General features: G+C 37.4%; 1 protein-coding gene across 1 annotated transcript in view; it reads right to left on the reverse strand.

Moving 5' to 3' along the window:
- Positions 1-17,642, reverse strand: part of ttc7a (tetratricopeptide repeat domain 7A) — an 82,924-nt gene that overhangs the window by 50,730 nt on the left and 14,552 nt on the right. The window contains exons 4-6 of the mRNA XM_079842788.1: positions 16,456-16,624; positions 4,142-4,272; positions 3,840-3,964 (exon numbers count right to left, since the gene is read on the reverse strand). Coding sequence (XP_079698914.1) covers positions 3,840-3,964; positions 4,142-4,272; positions 16,456-16,624 — 425 coding nt within the window. The remainder of the gene's footprint in view (positions 1-3,839; positions 3,965-4,141; positions 4,273-16,455; positions 16,625-17,642) is intronic.

Consider the following 17,642-nt stretch of genomic DNA (forward strand, 5'->3'; position numbering starts at 1 on the left):
GGCCACCTTCTTTTAATGTTCCGTGGTCCAGTTCTGATGCTCACGTCCCACTGTTGGCACTTTCGGCAGTGGACAGGGATCAGGATGGACACCCTGACTGGTCTGCAGCTATGCAGCCCCATGCACAACAATTGTATTCTGACACCTTTCTATCAGAACATTTGGAGATGCTCTGACCCATTCGTCTAGCCATCACAATTTGGCCCTTTTCAAACTCGCTCAAATCCTTACACTTGCCCACTTTTTCCTGCTTCTAACACATCAACTTTGAGGACAAAATGTACACTTGCTGCCTAATATATAATATACCACCCACTAACAAGTGCTGTGATAAAGAAATAATCAGTGTTATTCACTTCACCTATAAGTGGTGTGTGCTACTGGAGTTTTCTGTAATGATGTCAGTGATCATTGTATTGTTATCTGTGTTAGAAATTGCAAATTAACTAAAACCAAGCCACGGTTTATTTGTAAACGAAATTAGAAACGTTTTAATGATCAAGCTTTCCTTCGTGAAATCCATCAGAGTGATTTAAACTTAGTTTGTGATATGGATGATGTTGAGCTGGCCTGGAATTATTTTAAAAAGACCTTTTTAGCCATAGTTGACAAACATGCAGAGATAATCCCTGGTTTAATGACTCTATTGTATTGCAACAGCTATTAGAGAATGGAATGAAGCATGGATCAAAGCAAAAAGAAATAATAATGATACATGTTTGGTAAATTATAGGGTACTAAGAAACACATGCTTAATAAAAAGTACTAAAAGTGAACATTATCTGAATTTAATAAATGAAAACCTTAATGACCCCAAACATTTTGGAAAGCAATTAAATGTTCTTTGGGTGACGTGCCACCCCCGCTATCCCTGAAGTTATAATAGCAAGCCATGGTGAAGTAAGGGGTAAACAAAATATAGTAGATACTTTCAACAAACAAGCCAACCCCACAGATAATGTAAGCTCTATCACAAACTTGCCTAATGTAAGTTTGAATAATTGTAACTTTACTTCTATATCTGGCTCTGAAGTACGAAAGGCACTGTTAGGCCTGGACTGTAAAAAGTCTGCTGGCCCAGAACAGATTGAGCCATATTTCCTCAAAACTGCAGCAAATTTGATTGCTGATCCTATCTCCTCCATTTTTTTTCTTAGTCTATACAGTGGTTCTTTCCCTGAGTCATGTAAATCTGCCTTTGTCCTCCCACTATTTAAAAGTGGAGACCCGTGGCCTAGGACAATTATCGGCCAATCTACAGACTATCTGTCTTGGCTAAACTGTTTGAGTCTCTTATAAATGAGTAACTAAAAAATGTTTTAGCAGACAACTGTATTTTAAGTCCCACTCAGTCTGGTTTCCGGCAAGGACACAGTACAATTACGGCCTGAACCTCTGTTACAAATGATATTGTTAATGCTTTAGATGATAAAAAGTCTTGTGCTGCTTTATTCATTGACTTATCTAAAGCATTCAACACTGTAGACCATCATCTTCTTCTGCAAAGATTGCAAAACATAGGTTTTAGTAGCACTGTGCTAAATTGGTTTTCTAATTACCTGAGTGGTAGAACTCAGTGTGTGGCATTAGATAACTGTACCTCATCCTTGCTAAAAGTAAAAAATGGGTGTACCCCAAGGATCAGTTTTGGGTCCTATTTTATTTTCTATTTATAAATAATTTTGGTGTGGATCTGAATCAAACAAAGGCTAATTTGTACGCAGATTATATTATTTGTACACCTCTGCTATGTTACTGAAGGAAGCAATTTATCATTTACAGTCTGCCTTTAGTCAGATACAAAAATCTCTGGTAGGATTAAAGTTGGTATTAAATGCAACAAAAAAAAAAAATAATAATAATAATTAATGGTTTTTACACGTTCACATTCCTTATGGATTTTACTTTTTCAACACAAAGTAGTACTCCTATAGAGAGAGTGATTCCTACAAATACCTATGTATTTGGTTGGATGATAAATTGTCTTTTGGGGTTCATATTGAGAGCCTTTAAAAAAAACAAAAAAACAAACTCAGACCCAAGGTAGTTTTTTATTTTAGATTAAAGAAGTGCTTTCCTTATTCAGCAAGGAAAAGGTTGGTGCAGAGCATATTCTTATCAGTTTTGGATTATGGTGACCTAATTTATATGCAATCTATTTAGTTTTTATATTAAAAAAAAAACTAGATGTACTATACTACTCAGCCTTGCGTTTCATTACAGCTGCAGCAGCTAGGACTCACCACTGCACTCTGTATGAAACTGTACAATGGTCTTCCCTCTCCCTTAGAAGTAAATTAATTTTACTGATTTTCGTGGCTAAAGCACTAATGGGTAAATTACCCCTCTACATTTAAAATTTGCTTACTTACCAAAATAGTGTTTACAGGACAAGGTCGTCAAAAAAATACTATCAACAAGTACAGAACTTGGTAAAAACGTTTTCTCGTCATATGCACCAAACGTCTGGAATGAACTTCAAACGCCTTAAATCTAGAATCACTTCCATCTATGAATAAAAAACCTTTTAAAGTCAACTCTGACTGAACAGTGGAATAGCTTTTAACTAGGTGCCTTTTAAATTGTATGTCTGCATTTGCTTACATTAAGTATAATGTCTTGTTTGTGTTCTAGTAGTATCTTTGTCCTGTCATTTATGTATTTATTAATTTTTTTTGTAACTTTTGGCCACTAGTCTTGGCCAGGACTCCCTGGGAGAAGAGTTACTGTAACTCAATGGGACTTACTTTTCCTGGTTGAATAAATGTAAAAAAAAAAATATATATATATATATATATTTTTTTAAGTGGTCGTAATGTTATGCCAGATTGGTGTATATAAACACACACACACACACACACAGACACACACATATATATATATATATATATATATATATATATATATTAGAATGATTTCTAAAGGATCATGTGACACTGAAGATTGGAATAATGCCAGCACAGGGAAAAAAAAGGAGAATGATATTTAAAAATTCACAGGTGATGTTACAACAGGTTCATTTGTCGATTATTAAATGGATGGTCAAGTCATGCACATTGCATTATAGGAAACAGCTGTTTCCCAACCTCCAAAGGCTCAAGAACTTAAGCAACAGCACCAAAACTGAAATGCTGAATGCTTCGCAACAGTTACATAAAAGACTAAAGTCCAAAAATGTGGGTAATGTTTTACATTATATTTCATTACTGTGAATTTGTATTGATTTTACTATTGGCATTTCCCATGTGTTTTGATGCAGTTTGAGAAATATAGACTGTATTTATAACTCCATTTAAAGTAATTAAAATTTCTGTGTTCTGTGCACTGAATTGTTGTGAAGAGAGAAGTGCAACTGAGATGAGTAAAGAGCGCTATGTAGAAATCTACCTCTGTCCACTTTATTTATAGGTTATACTGCACATATATGATTTATTATAGGCTATATGTGCACATGTTGAGACTTGCTATTTTGTTTTCTATCCTGAACTGAAAAAATAACAACATTTCATATTTATGTCAATTTTATGATCTGTTAATTTAATTTGTCAACTATTTTTGAGTTGTAGTATGCTGGTATGCCACTATGTAAAATCACCTGTGTTAAAACACTGACACCTGCTGGACATTACTGGCACATCCACACCACACACTGGTCATGCTGACACTAGAATTCCAGCGGTGTGTTTACACAGTTCCGGTCATATATTCATGTGGAGTCCATAAATGGATTAAGTAAAGCTGTGCTGTGAATACTGTGTGTACATGGCAACATGAGTGCTTGATATAAAGTGCACAGAATTGTGGGTAAAGAGTCTGAGATCAGTAACATGCAAGCTCACCCTTTCCTCAGCAGCGATAGGTATGCACTCTGAAGAGCTGCCTGCAGGAAGAAGCCTGGGTCCGAATCAAAATGATGGACTGATGAACCGCTTTTAGCTGTTTTGGAACTTGGTGTGCAAACAGTCTGGTGAAGAGGACACATATGCTGTGAGATGTGCTTGTTTAAAAAATGTATTTTGGATCATTTTTAACCCAAAAAAGTTACAGACTGCAGCTTTTTTTGCAGTGAGACACACCGCAACAGCATGACTACATAGAAAAACACATTCTGTGTGAACTGACAGTCTACTCACACACAAACCTTGTCAAGCTCTTGCAGATATAAAAGGCCAGCATCACAGGCCATGAGGTAACAGGTCAGGCATTCTTCCTCTCTCTCAGACAGTCTCACACGGGAAGCACCTGACATAGACTGATGGTCCAAAGACAAACCTGGACATTTATGGAGAACAATTAGGTTAAGATTCACTTTACAGTAATTATGGACTTAAAGTCCATAACTGTAACTTGACAATAACAAGAGAGAATGAAATATAGTTTGACAAAGGAGCCAAGACATGCAAAATAAATTCAATTACAAGACTTAATTAGACATGGTACAGGTACTCTCTTTTTGGTACAGTGTCAATTCTTTATCAATATGTGCCAGTTAATACTTATAATTGAGAAAACCACAAGTGCAATGTTGTTGTGGGTTTTTTTTTCAAACAAATAGATCTTTTTAAATTACATTAGTGGGACTTTATCATTTATTCAGTCTAGAACATGGAGTTTTGTTCTCATCCAGTGCTTCGGCAGGGCAAGATGCAGAAAATAGTCATAAACAAACAGATCTATGAATCTCCTTGACAACATGGAAGAAGTCCTATTAAAGTTTTTCTGTTTCGAAACCATCACCCACTTTCTCAAAACCTTAAACACAAAACCAAATCTTCAATCTACATTCAAAGAACATCTGACTCTTCTGGCAAAATCAAACAATTGCCTCAAAACCATTTTATCTCTGCTCAAAATCAAATAATGCTTTCATATCTTACACACAGCCAGTCAAAATATAAACACTATAGATCATTCATTAGACACTACATCAAAAAAATGGAGAAAACAGCATGCAAAGCATGCAGTGACAGAAACCAATTTTGCAATTACATTAAAAAGTAATCGCAACTATGTTGAATAAATTGTATACATATGCACTGCAAGTATATTGTACTTTACTCATTGTAAAGTCCTGTGAAGGTTCTAGTCCTCCCTCTCTCTTACATTAGGCCACAAGTTCTCATCAACATCACAAACATGGTCAATAATTGTGGCCCTTATTTCATCAGATATCACCGCTCTTGGTCTTCCTCTCCTATGCCCTCCACACACTCTCCCTCGCATCACTCCTCTTTCCCCACCAACCTGTCTTCTGTGATCCATATTTCCAAACAAAATTAGTTCCAAGCTATCCCTTTTACTAAAACATGGTCATGGGACTAAAGCAGGACACCTGGGTTGGCTTTGAGCTGAAATTGCAATTAGCTTGGAATGATTATTAATTTATTTTCTGCTAAGATTTTCTATATTTCAAAATAATTTCTGCAGAAATGCTTGAAATTTGCCATCATTCTGATTTGAATGTGCTTTTATCAGTTTTGAAAGCAGTGTGTTAGCATATGAAAAATATCCTGCAAATATATCCTGCAAATATACGTTTTTTTGCAGTTTGTGGAGTATGAATGACAAAAGTGTTTGTGGATTTTGAAAAATGTGGTGATTTAATGCATTTTGTCTGAAAGCAATGAAAAATTATTCACAGTTTGGTCCGTATACATTTGTGTCACTGAATGTGTGAAACATTTTGAAAATGTGGTTTCAGTATTGAACAATACTTGTTAGCATTTGAAAAAAAATGTAATATTACTGAATGTCTGTATATTCAGCACTTGCATGCTGTAAAAATACATTACTGTAATCCAGCTGCAAAAACCATCACCCACTTTCTCTAAACCTTAAAAACAAAAACAAATCTTCAAGCTACATTCAGAGAATTTGATCACATTATCTGTGCTCAAAATCAAATAATGCTTTCCGATTATACACACAGCGAGTCAATATTATAAACACTATCGATCATTCATTAGACAGTAAATTTTTTTTAATAATTTGTTTTCGTGGCACTTTGATGGCATACGTCACAGTCACGTGGCGTCGGCGCTGTCTCAAGTCAGACATTTCTAACCGGAATGCACTGCTTCAAGTCAACCGCTGATCAGTCTGGGCAGCGCTGTATGAAGTCAAACAAGCCTAATGTGTAATGTTCTAGTCATGTGATCCTGCCATGTGCTCCCTTGTCAGGTGTTCTATATTGTCATGGGTTCATTGTTTGATTGTTCACAGGTTGTCTAGTCATTAGTAGTCTGTGGGTGTTTCTCAAAAGGAAGGCTGCATCCTACTAAGGCTGCACATCTCGGCTGCCACGTCATCAAATCGTCATCAAATCTCAATTTGAAGGATCCTTGGAAGGCAGGGTTTTCGTTTTGCATCCTTCATTCGGCCTGTTTTGTAGGATGCATTGGATGTTTCCTTCACGGCCTTACATCACCCAAAAACCTTTGTGCACATTCCAATTAATGAAAATAAACTGACGGAAAATGAGTTGGTACTCAGCTTGTCTGAGTTTATTATCAAATGCAAGACAAAAATAATGTTTTCAGACATGAAAGCAGACATGAAAGCATAGATGTTATCTTTTGTTTTGCTATAAATTCAATACAATCACCAACACTAAACTGACAATAATGTAAGCCACTGGGAGACTGCAGGCGGCTGTCATTCACTGTATTGCATTACAGTTTTTTTTACAATCGATATGACAATTTTTTCAATACTTTTAACACATTTCCTATACTCTTAACACAGTTAGCACAATATCTGTCTGTGTAGGCTATACAATTAACACATTTATTGTTGCTTTTACACAAAATGCATATTGTTAATACAAATTTAAAATGCTTTTACACACAAGCTCAACCAAGACCAAAACAATGGATTTTTACTGCCAAATTTGCCAATGCTTTAACACTGTATGTCAGAACAGATAACACCTTGTTCTAAACCCTAACCTTATAGGCTAAAGTCAAGGTAAACAGCTGTTTATATTGAGAATTGAAACACAATATATCCCCTGTATTTTATTCCATTGGAACGGATAAACAGCTGATTGAATTTGTGCAAATATATAAATCACAGCTGATTCCTTTCTAGGAATTGTTCAGCTGTTGATGTTCTTTCAATCACATGACCATATGGTATACAGTAAAAGAGGGCCTATTTGGGCTGCTCTTGTAGGAAAAAGGAACAATATAGAGCAACACAAAGAAAGTCGCCTGCATGAGGGAGAGGAAGACGAGTACCAGGACAAGGGAGAGGAGTGGGACATGGGCAAGGGAGAGGAGTGGGACAAGGGCAAGGGAGAGGAATGCCTGGACAAGGGCAAGGTAGAATTAGGGTAACTGATGAAATAAGAGCTACTATCATAGACCATGTCATAAACCACAGGCTATCATACAGAGAGGCTGGTGAACGAGTACAGCCAAAACTCAGCCGGGACACAGTGCCATTATTTGATTTTTCAAGAAACCAACAGGTAGGACATTGTATAAGCGCTTCTCCGACTGCAAAGTGTAAATAATTTTACCATGTATTACAGTGACTGTATGCCTCTGGTCCCTAACTGTATTTTGTCTTTAAGGATTCAACGTCCTCCCTCAGGGGGCAGAGGAAAGCTCCTAAATGAAGAACAGGCATTCTATAAAGCTACTCTGACATGGGTCATTCATTTTTTGTATTGAATTTCTGCGTTGTCATATGTAACCCGCTGTTGGTGAGTGTTCTGTGTTATAGTCGAGTTGAGTCTTTGCTTCTTTTGTATCTTTTCATGTTTATCATAAACTGCACTTGGGTTCTTCAACACTAGCCATCAGTGGACTCTTCGTTACAGAAAACTAGACCTTCCAGCAAGACCCCAAGTGCAGTCAACTTGAATATAACACAGAACACTCACCGACAGCGGGTTACCTATAACAAAGCTAGACCAAGACACAAGGCAAACATGAGGGCTAAAGGTGCGTTCATGCCACCTCATAATTCCTGTAATTACGAGATTCTAGCTTGTAAAATTTGTTAATGTCCTCGTAGAGCTCGTAATTACAGCTTGTAGGCTGGGAATTTACAAAGCGTTGACTTGTACCATGTGACCGCTGCACCTCATGCGGAATCAGAGAAAAATGGCAGTGCTTCCAGCAGTAAAACGTAAATATATTTTTTTCATGCAGAAGTAATGTGAACATAAACAAAAGACATGCAGCGGAGCGTTAGATATCTAGGTTATTATTGTAACAACAACCTAAATAAATGAAAGTGTAATAATAACGCATTTGAATAACACTTCAATGTTACTTCTATTGTGTTTTTTTCTTCTTCTTAGTACTGAAATTATATTTTATTCCATTTTACTTCAATTAAATTATAGCATTCTTTCACGCGGGTTAATTTTGACGACTGTGGCTATAGAACCGGATAATCCCCAGTTCGAGGCCGTGAACAGCTCCGAATACAACGTGACCTGTTGTCATCTCAAGATGGTAAATACGAGGTGGCGTGAACGCAGCATAAATACACAGACTACTAATGACTAGACAAGGGACACCTGTGAACAATCAAACGATGAACCAATGACAACATAGAACACCTGACAAGGGAGCACATGGCAGGATCACATGACTAGAACATGATAAACAATGGAAGCACATGGCAAAACAGGAAATATGACTGTGACATAAAACATGAACATGATACAAAACCAAAACACTAGATATTACAGAGTTACAGAAAAAACTCAAAAAATATATTGTAACAAAGTAAACACATATTGAAATGACGTAAAACGTATAGTCATAATCACAACATACAGTATAGTAAGGTGAATAAAATGTATACTGTATAAACTGCAAGTATTTTATTATACTGAATATTGTATAGTAGGCCTATTGACTGTCTGTATATTCAGCGTACTGTGAAAATATTGTAGCACAACTGCAAAAGCCAAAAAGGTAAAAAATTGGCACTAAGTGCAAATAGCATATTTTCTTAGCTATAGATGCTATTTACACTAAGTACAAATAGCAGCATTTCTTAGCGATCTGCTATTTACACTAAGTAAAAATAGTTATATATTCTATTTACACTATGGAAAATGGCTGTTTTCTTTGCAATAAGTGTAAGAGTTAGATGATATTTATACTTATAAATAGTGGCAGATACTATTTGCACCTCAGCGTTGTTGTACATTAAATAGTATGCAATTATAACAGCATGTAAATGATTATATTTATAAAAATTATTAAATGGATGCCACCTTATTGGGAAAATAAAGCCCTCCCTAAACCTACCCATAACCTATTACAGTTTTTTACGAAGCACAATTTTCTCATTTTGTCAAAACACTACACACAATTCACACATCCACACACACAAGTAGCAGAACACCTCTAGTCTAGAAATCTAGACGTCTAAAATCTAATTTGCAGCCAGGGTAGTCTAGCAACTCTCCTTTGGCCTGCGAGCTGGAAAAACCAAACTCTAGTCAGGTCAATCACATCGTGTATAGAGTCGGTGGGCGGGCTTAACATAATGACGGCAGAGTTGATGCAGATCCGAGTGCTACTTGTAAACAAGGAAGCTGGCGAACAGCGGTCTTTCGAATGGGCTTTGGCCGTGACTCTGGAAGACTTGGAGTTAAGCTTTTCTCTGAGAAAAGAACAAAGAATGGCACTGAAGTCATTCTTAAGAAAGGAAGATGAGTTCAGAGATTTGCAGACCGGATACAGCGAAAGTTTATTCTATCAACTAGCTCCGCATCATCTTCTTCGGTGCTCTGGTTGGTTGTAGCCCTATCCTATTGAGTGCAGAGGGAATTTGAAAGACAAATGTTTATCCCGCCCCTCGGATTGAGCCCTGCCAATGGTGAGTTCCCAGACCCAACATCTTGATCTTTGTCCAGCCTTTCTCAATGTCAACCCATGGGTACTCAGTACTCATATTGACTCGCAAATCGCATCTGATAAATTTGGTCCCCGTCTTCTTTGTCCATGTCCTACTCCAGGTCTACCTCTTCCTACCCCCTCTACCCCTCTCTACCCCTCTTCCTCCAGAAGAAGTGAAAAAAGAATTGACATCAGGTTAGATTTCTGTTTCTAATGTAGAGTAAGTGTGTTTAGTGTAAAGTGTGAGGCAGAGAATGTGCTTATAGTTGTGCAGCTCTGGGCTGAGGTTTTGCTTCTTGAGTGTCAGTTTAAATAATTGTGCTGTGCATATAATTTTAGTGTGTTAGCAATTGGAAAAAACTGTAAACACACGTTAGACACTTTATATCCACCCTTCGGATATTTTCTTCATTTTTATTGAAAATAAAAGCCTTTTTGCGTTTGCCAACAAGGCAGGTGTAAATAGACACTTTGTTAAAGGCAACCTCTAAATTAAAAGCATGTTATACTCAAAAGAGTTGGTCAACTGCAAAATCAAGGTCAATGAGACATTCATTCTGCCTCAGAATCAAGTCTTCATGTTGGGTTAGGCCCGAGGCAATGATGCTCACATCACAGGCAATGATGTCTCTTGCCAGGCAAAGGGAAAAACCCTCTGATGTGCCAGATCCAGCCTTGACAATACTGTCCACATCTTGCTCTTTCTCGTCCTCATTCTCTTCCTCCTTGTTCACCAACTCTTACACATACTTTTCCTTGTTTCCATCCATTGGTATCAACATTCAGTGCAACATTTTGAATAAATTTTGGCACTATGAACTGACTTGTATTATGTACAGTTGGTTTGGTCACATCATTAGAAATAAGAGTAAACAATTTTGAGTCGTCGTGTGTAAACGATGACAACTGTGTTGTAGTTGTGTTTAACTTTTGCCTTCCTGTGATTAGCATCTTGAAACATAAGTGCATCCTATGCAGTGCAAAATGTGTTATAGTAAGTGAGGATGTGTTTAGAGTTTTTGCAAAAAGAGTGCATGAGGTTTGCAAATGGTGTCTAACTGCCTGAACTTGTTTAAGGTTTAACAGAAAGAGAGATTTATTTGACAAATATGTTTAGGCTATTGAGAATTTGGTTCAGAGAATGGGGTTTAGTGTTTTAGCAATTCAGAAAAACTGTTAAAAACTCTAAATGAAAACACATTACACTCAAAAGAGTTGAGGAACTGCAAAATAAAAGTCAATAAAGATTCGTTCTGCCTTAGCATTTCATCTTCGTGTTGGGTCCAGCCTTTGTCCACATCACAGACAATGTTGTCTCTTGCCAAGCAAAGGAAAAACCCTCTAGTGTGCCAGCTCCAGCCTTGACAACATTGTCCACAACTTGCTCTTTCTCATCCTTATCCTCCTCATCCACCACCTCTTACACATACACTATATTGCCAAAAGTTTTGGGACGTCTGCCCACATGCACATGAACTTTAATGACATCCCATTCTTTAATCCATTGGGTTTAATATGGAGTTGGCCCACCCTTTGCAGCTATAACAGCTTCAAACCCTCTGGGAAGGCTTTCCACAAGGTTTAGGAGTGTGTTTATGGGAATTTTTGACCATTCTTCTAGAAGCGCATTTGTGAGGTCAGGAACTGATGTTAGACGAGAAGGCCTGGCTCAGGACTCAGGCCAGTTAAGTTCCTCCACACCAAACTCGCTCATCCATGTCTTTATGGACCTTGCTTTGTGCACTAGTGCAGTGGTTCCCAACCTTTTGTGCATGAAGCCCCCCCCCATACATATAAGAAACTCTGAGATAAGCCATGTGGCGAACAGCGAGGCCGAGGGACCGTGAGGGCGGGACAAGGCGGCGCTCATCAGGGAGGATGAGCGCCAGCTGCGCGCCGCAGCGATCTCGGCCCTCGCGGAGGAGTGAGGGACTATAAAGGAGGAGCGACGACAGTGAGGGACGAGAGAGGACCAGGCCTGGATTTTATGTTGTATTTTATTTATGTTTTGTTATGTGTTGCTGCAGTCGACCGTGAGGGGCTGCAGCTTATTATTTTCATTTTGTGTTTATTCGTATGTAGGCGACAGTCGTCCGCGAGGGGCTGTCGCCGCCATTTTAGTTTGTGTTTGTTTAATTAAAAGTTATTTTGAATGTCCGCCGGTTCCCGCCTCCTTCTTCCCGTACAAACAACGTTTACTACAAGCCCCTACTATAATTTATTGTGTATAATTTTCTTCCAATATTCCGAGCATTGCAACAGTGAGCTTGCTCTGCCCGGTACAGTATTTTCTCTGCTCTTCTGTTTTTCCGTCTTCACCGTGTCCCGTCTCTGGCCTCGGTTAACGTTGTCCACACAAATTTCATTTTGAAAAACGATTGCAATGCATTTTTTGTGCTGGAGACTGGGCACCTTCTGAGACCGGGCGGAAAAACCCCCCAGAACTGGCCGGTTCTGACTGATGGTCGGTAGACCGGTGCATCTCTACTGGCAACCCTTCACCTTAAGCTCTAATGAGGAGAACACGCTAGGGGAGAGCAGGGACGAAAGTACCATTTTTCATAAAATCGTAATTTTAAAAGATAATGTTTTAGACCGAGATTTATTTTTGCTGTGGTCAATAACTCACAAGTGTGGTCTATCAATAGCAGGTGGTATTTTGTACAAATGTAGAACGACTACAGTATAATTTCACTTTGAACATAAGCTGCACATTGTTACTTTTGACCCCATCAGGTGGGACGAAAGTAACACACAGGTGGGTCAAAAGTAACACAACAATACAAGCTAGATTTTTTTGGTGCTACTCTTGTTTTTATTAAACATACCTGACTATGACCATGTTAATATGTAACTGCAAACATATTTTGTCCTTTATCTTTGCAAAAAAATTATTAAATTACATTTTCATTTTAAATGTTAAAGTTCATCAAATGTTTCAAATGTAATATGACAGTACAAACTTGAATTGTTTAGAATATTTTTTATTTGCAATGTCTGTATCTATTTGATAAGTTTTTTTCTTCAACAGAATGAACAATATGAAAATTAAATAAAATTTGCATAATATGCATTAAATATTTATATAATAGCGGGACAAAAGTAACAAGTGTTACTTTCGTCCCGACAGGAAGTCCTGACATTTAAACACGATTTACTTTTATACTGAAAAACTCTGAAGAGACAAACCTTCAGGGTGTGTAACAACACTAAATAACCAGTAGATTGATCATTACTGTGACACATGAAGCAAGAAACACAACTTGTAATTAGAAAAAAAAGTACCGCTTCATTAATTTACTTTCCGTACTTGAAAACTGCATTTCGGACCTAACCGCGGAAAACGATGGCGGAATCACTTGATATTTGGCAGATCCATCAAGGGTTGTGTGCTGAACATGCTGTCATAGCTTGGAATGTAAATGTAGTCAGGGCTTGGAGAAAATCGCTTTGTTACTTTCGTCCCGTGTTACTTTCGCCCCGGTTCTCCCCTACCGTGTGAGGGAAAGAGTTCAGAAGAGAGTGTAAGAATTCTGGATTTTTTTAACCATACACACATTTTCACTGGGTTATTATTGAGCCCGGAGACGCAGCTGCTGCTGATCTTTTAATTTTTGCCGCAGCTCTCACAGCTGGTGCGAGCAAGCTTGCATCTTTTGTGTCATTAAAATGTGATCAGTTTATGTGATCTGTGAAGCTGAGAGACCACGTATAGAAAAAGTAATTGTCAACATTTTCGGATAAGTGGCTGATCATTTGGACCATTCCTATCAATTATACAGAAAGGTTTTTCGTATCCATGTTTGACCTCAAAGCATATAAACTCTCCAAGGGGACCGCAGACTCCAGGTTGGGAACCACTGCACAAGTGCACAGTCATGTTGGAGCAGGAAGGGGCCATCCTCAAACTGTTCCTATAAAGTTGGGCGCATGAAATTGTCCTAAATGTCTTGAAATGCTGAAGCATTAAGAGTTCCTTTCACTGGAACTAAGGGGCCATTCCCAACCTCTAAAAAGCAACCCCACACCATAATCCCCCCTCCACCAAACTTTACACTTGGCAAAATGCAGTCAGACAAGTACTGTTCTCCTGGCAACCGCCAAACCCAGAATGATTCGTCACTCCAGAGAACACATCTCCACTGCTCTAGAGTCCAGTGGCTGTGTGCTTTACACCACTGCATCTGATGCTTTGCATTTTCTTTTGCATTGCAGCTGCTCGGCCATGGAACCATTCCATGAAGCTCTCTACACACTGTTCTTGAGCTAATCTGAAGTTTGTAGGTCACACAAAGTTTGTAGGTCTGTAGCTATTGACTCTGAAGCCACTTTGTTATAATACTTTGTTATAATACCACTAACAGTTGACTGTGGAATATTTAGTAGTGAAGACATTCCACGAATGGACTTATTGCACAGGTGGCAACCTATCACGGTACCACGATTGAATTCACTGAGCTCCTGAGAGCGACCCATTCTTTCACTAATGTTTGTAGAAGCGTCTGCATGCCTAGGTGCTTAATTTTATACACCTGTGGCCATGGAAGTGATTGGAACACCTGAATTCAATGATTTGGAGGGGTGTCCCAATACCTTTGGCAATATAGTGTATTAGTGTATGTATCACAGTGTGAAATGTGTTTTAGCGAGTGAGAATGTGTTCATCAAAAAGCGTACATGAGATTTGCAAATGGTGTCTAACTGCCTGAACTTGTTTAAGATTTAAAGAGTGATATATTTGACAAATATGTTTAGGCTATTGAGAATTAGGTTCAGAGAATGCGGTTTAGTGTTTTAGCAATTCATAAAAACTCTAAACAAACAATTTTCTGAATATAACAAACAACCAATGTCTTTGGTTTACATGCTTTGCCATCTCAGATTTACAGAGACTTCTGCCTACATTGAATTTTTCCAGAAGTCACTAGTTCCATCCATATATGAGGAAGTACTCAAGTAAGAACAGAAAATGAGGAACTACGAAATTAGGACAACTTTACCACACCACTACTCTTAAGAACAGTTCCCCATTTGTACAAAACAGAAGAGAAGAATTGTAGACAGGGACCAAAATTAAGACTCATCAAGTGCCTAACGCAAGTGACACTGGCTTTGATAAGTACATAAAACAGAACTGGAAAAGGAACAGCAACATGATGATGGATGGATGGATGGATGGAAAGAAATGTCTATAGAGATGGTGATGAATGTCCTTCAGTAGTTAATCTACTACTAAACAGACAGCAGTAAATTAATGTTATCTGGGGTTATTATTTAATATTGGTCTGTCAGAGCAGAACGGCTGTCACAAGCTCTGCCTGCTGAGTCTCTCAAGGGGCCAATTTTGGAAGGGTTCTGCTTCCTACGCTAGAGAAGCTAATATTACACTTTCCCAGCCTACTGTCTGAAAATATGTAGTGGGGGTCCATATGAAAAGCAGCCAGAAAGACTGGAAATAACTGGATGTTGTAAACAAAAAAAGACCCTGTTGTTTCTAAACAATTATTGGTAACACTTTATTGTTACATATGTTATATATAGTTACTATAGTTATAACTATACATTATGCATAATTACATGTAATTAACCCTAAACCAAACCAAACCCTAATCCTATAGTAATGTATGTAGCTACTTAATATTACTCAGTACTTAAATGTATAATTACAGTGTAACAACCTTAAAATAAAGTGTAACCAAACGTTTGTTTGAGGATTTTTTAAACGAAATAATATTGTATCATGTCACATTTATGACATGGAGGAATAACATATTCTAAAACTTTCTAAAATACTTGATATGTGTTCCTTACTGATGTTTTTAGGTGTTAAATATACAGTATATAATAATATAAATATATAGTATTTTGTACTTGTAAGTAGTGTGAGAGAATGTACTGTATGAGAAAATCATGGGAAATGAGAAAATAATGGACATTACACAAACAGGGTGAGTGGCATGTTGGAAAAACCCTTATTTAAATGATAACTAAATATAAATATATAAGCTTCCCTGTAGACAATGACGTAAAACTACTGTTGTTGTTTTTTTCCCTCCTTGGTTACATTCTGTCTAAGGATATGATATGTAAGAAAAGACACACGCCTGCCCAGTGTCCACACACAAACTGCAATGCAGGCCTTTCTTTCACTACACTTTAGCTTGGGTACGAATCCAATAAAAGCATGCCTGAGGCAAATACTCAATGGAATGGAGCAATGGAAATTACTTAATGACTCTATAAATACACAAACTTACTTGCATTTAAATTGGTCTAGCAGTTATAAGACCATATAAGGAACATCTGCTTTTAAATTTAGTGTATATTAGACTAAAAGTCCATGAATGTAGTGTAATTTATTTCTCCCAATTAAGTTCCACTACACCTCATGAAATCTCTGAGAACTTGCACACTTCACAAGATTAGTATTGCCAAATTTAAAGAGGTTGTGTCAGTTGCAGGAAGCTATATACAGCACATATAATTAGTTGAACATTTAGAGTATGTTAATTGCCTTGTCATAACTTAATTATACATTCATGAGGAAGGATTAATGAGCTATAAGTGAAATCTCAACTACTCATACCTTTGATGACAAAGGCCTCTGCCAGCATGCGAAGTTGGTAGACAGGCTGCTCATGGCGGGTGAAATCATCAACACCCGTTCTGGCACACATGCCCTGGGCATCCCTGTAGCGTCCTTGCACGTAGTGCACTTTAGCCAGCAATAGCAGAGCTTCATTCAGGTAGTGGGGCTACAGGGGAAGAGTCAAAAAATCATACTGACGATTAGGGCTGGACGATTTGGGAGGAAAAGTAATTGCAATTTTTTTCTGATAGATATCGCTATTTACAATTTTGCCAAAATATTGTGATCATACCCCTTGCAGAATCTGAATTTGAAGATCAAGGTAAATTGTACTTATTTTTGTCTTTGGGGAAGCATGTAAGTATAATCTGTTGCTTCCGAAGGGCAGTACTAAATGAAAAAAAAAAATTATATTTAAACAAAATAAGAAAAAATTGGACATTGTCATCCTGTTCAAAAGTTTTCCTCTTAATGCATCGCATTTCCTTCTGGAGCATCAGTGAATATTTGAAGTTTTGTTAATAGTTGTGTTTGAGTCCCTCAGTTGTCCTCAGTCTGAAAAGATGGATCTCAAAATCATACAATCACTGCTGGAAAGGGTTCAAATATGCAAAAGATGCTGGAAAACTGAAGAATTTGTAGGACCTGGAGGATTTTTCTGAAGAGCATTGGGCAGTTTAACTGCTCAGGACAAACAAGACATTCATGAACAACTATCACAAAACTCCAAAATACAAAAATACAAAAACTCCAAAAAGTCATGGATCATCCAGCTAACGACATACAGTAGGAATCAAGGGTAGGCCTACATACATTTTTGAATGGGTCATTTGTATAAATTCAGCTTTTTTTTTTGTCTTGTGGACATATATGTAAACATCTTTTATGTAAAATATCTTATTCAGGACTGTGCTAAATAAAAAGTAACATGCATTTTGTATGATCCCTCTTATTTTGTTAAAATTATTCACATTTTCACAGATTCCGCAAGGGGTTCATAAACTTTCAAGCAGCACTGTATAACAATATGGCTACAAAATAATAATAATAATAATAATTGTTATTGTATTACTACTACTAATAAAAAATAAAAAAAAACTGATAACTAATATTACTATTACTAATAATTCATTGTAAAAATTATATAATAATAATATATAATTATATATATACAGTATATCTAA

Source organism: Gobio gobio (genome assembly GCF_949357685.1).
Source record: "Gobio gobio genome assembly, chromosome: 18".
Classification (NCBI taxonomy): Eukaryota; Metazoa; Chordata; class Actinopteri; order Cypriniformes; family Gobionidae; genus Gobio; species Gobio gobio.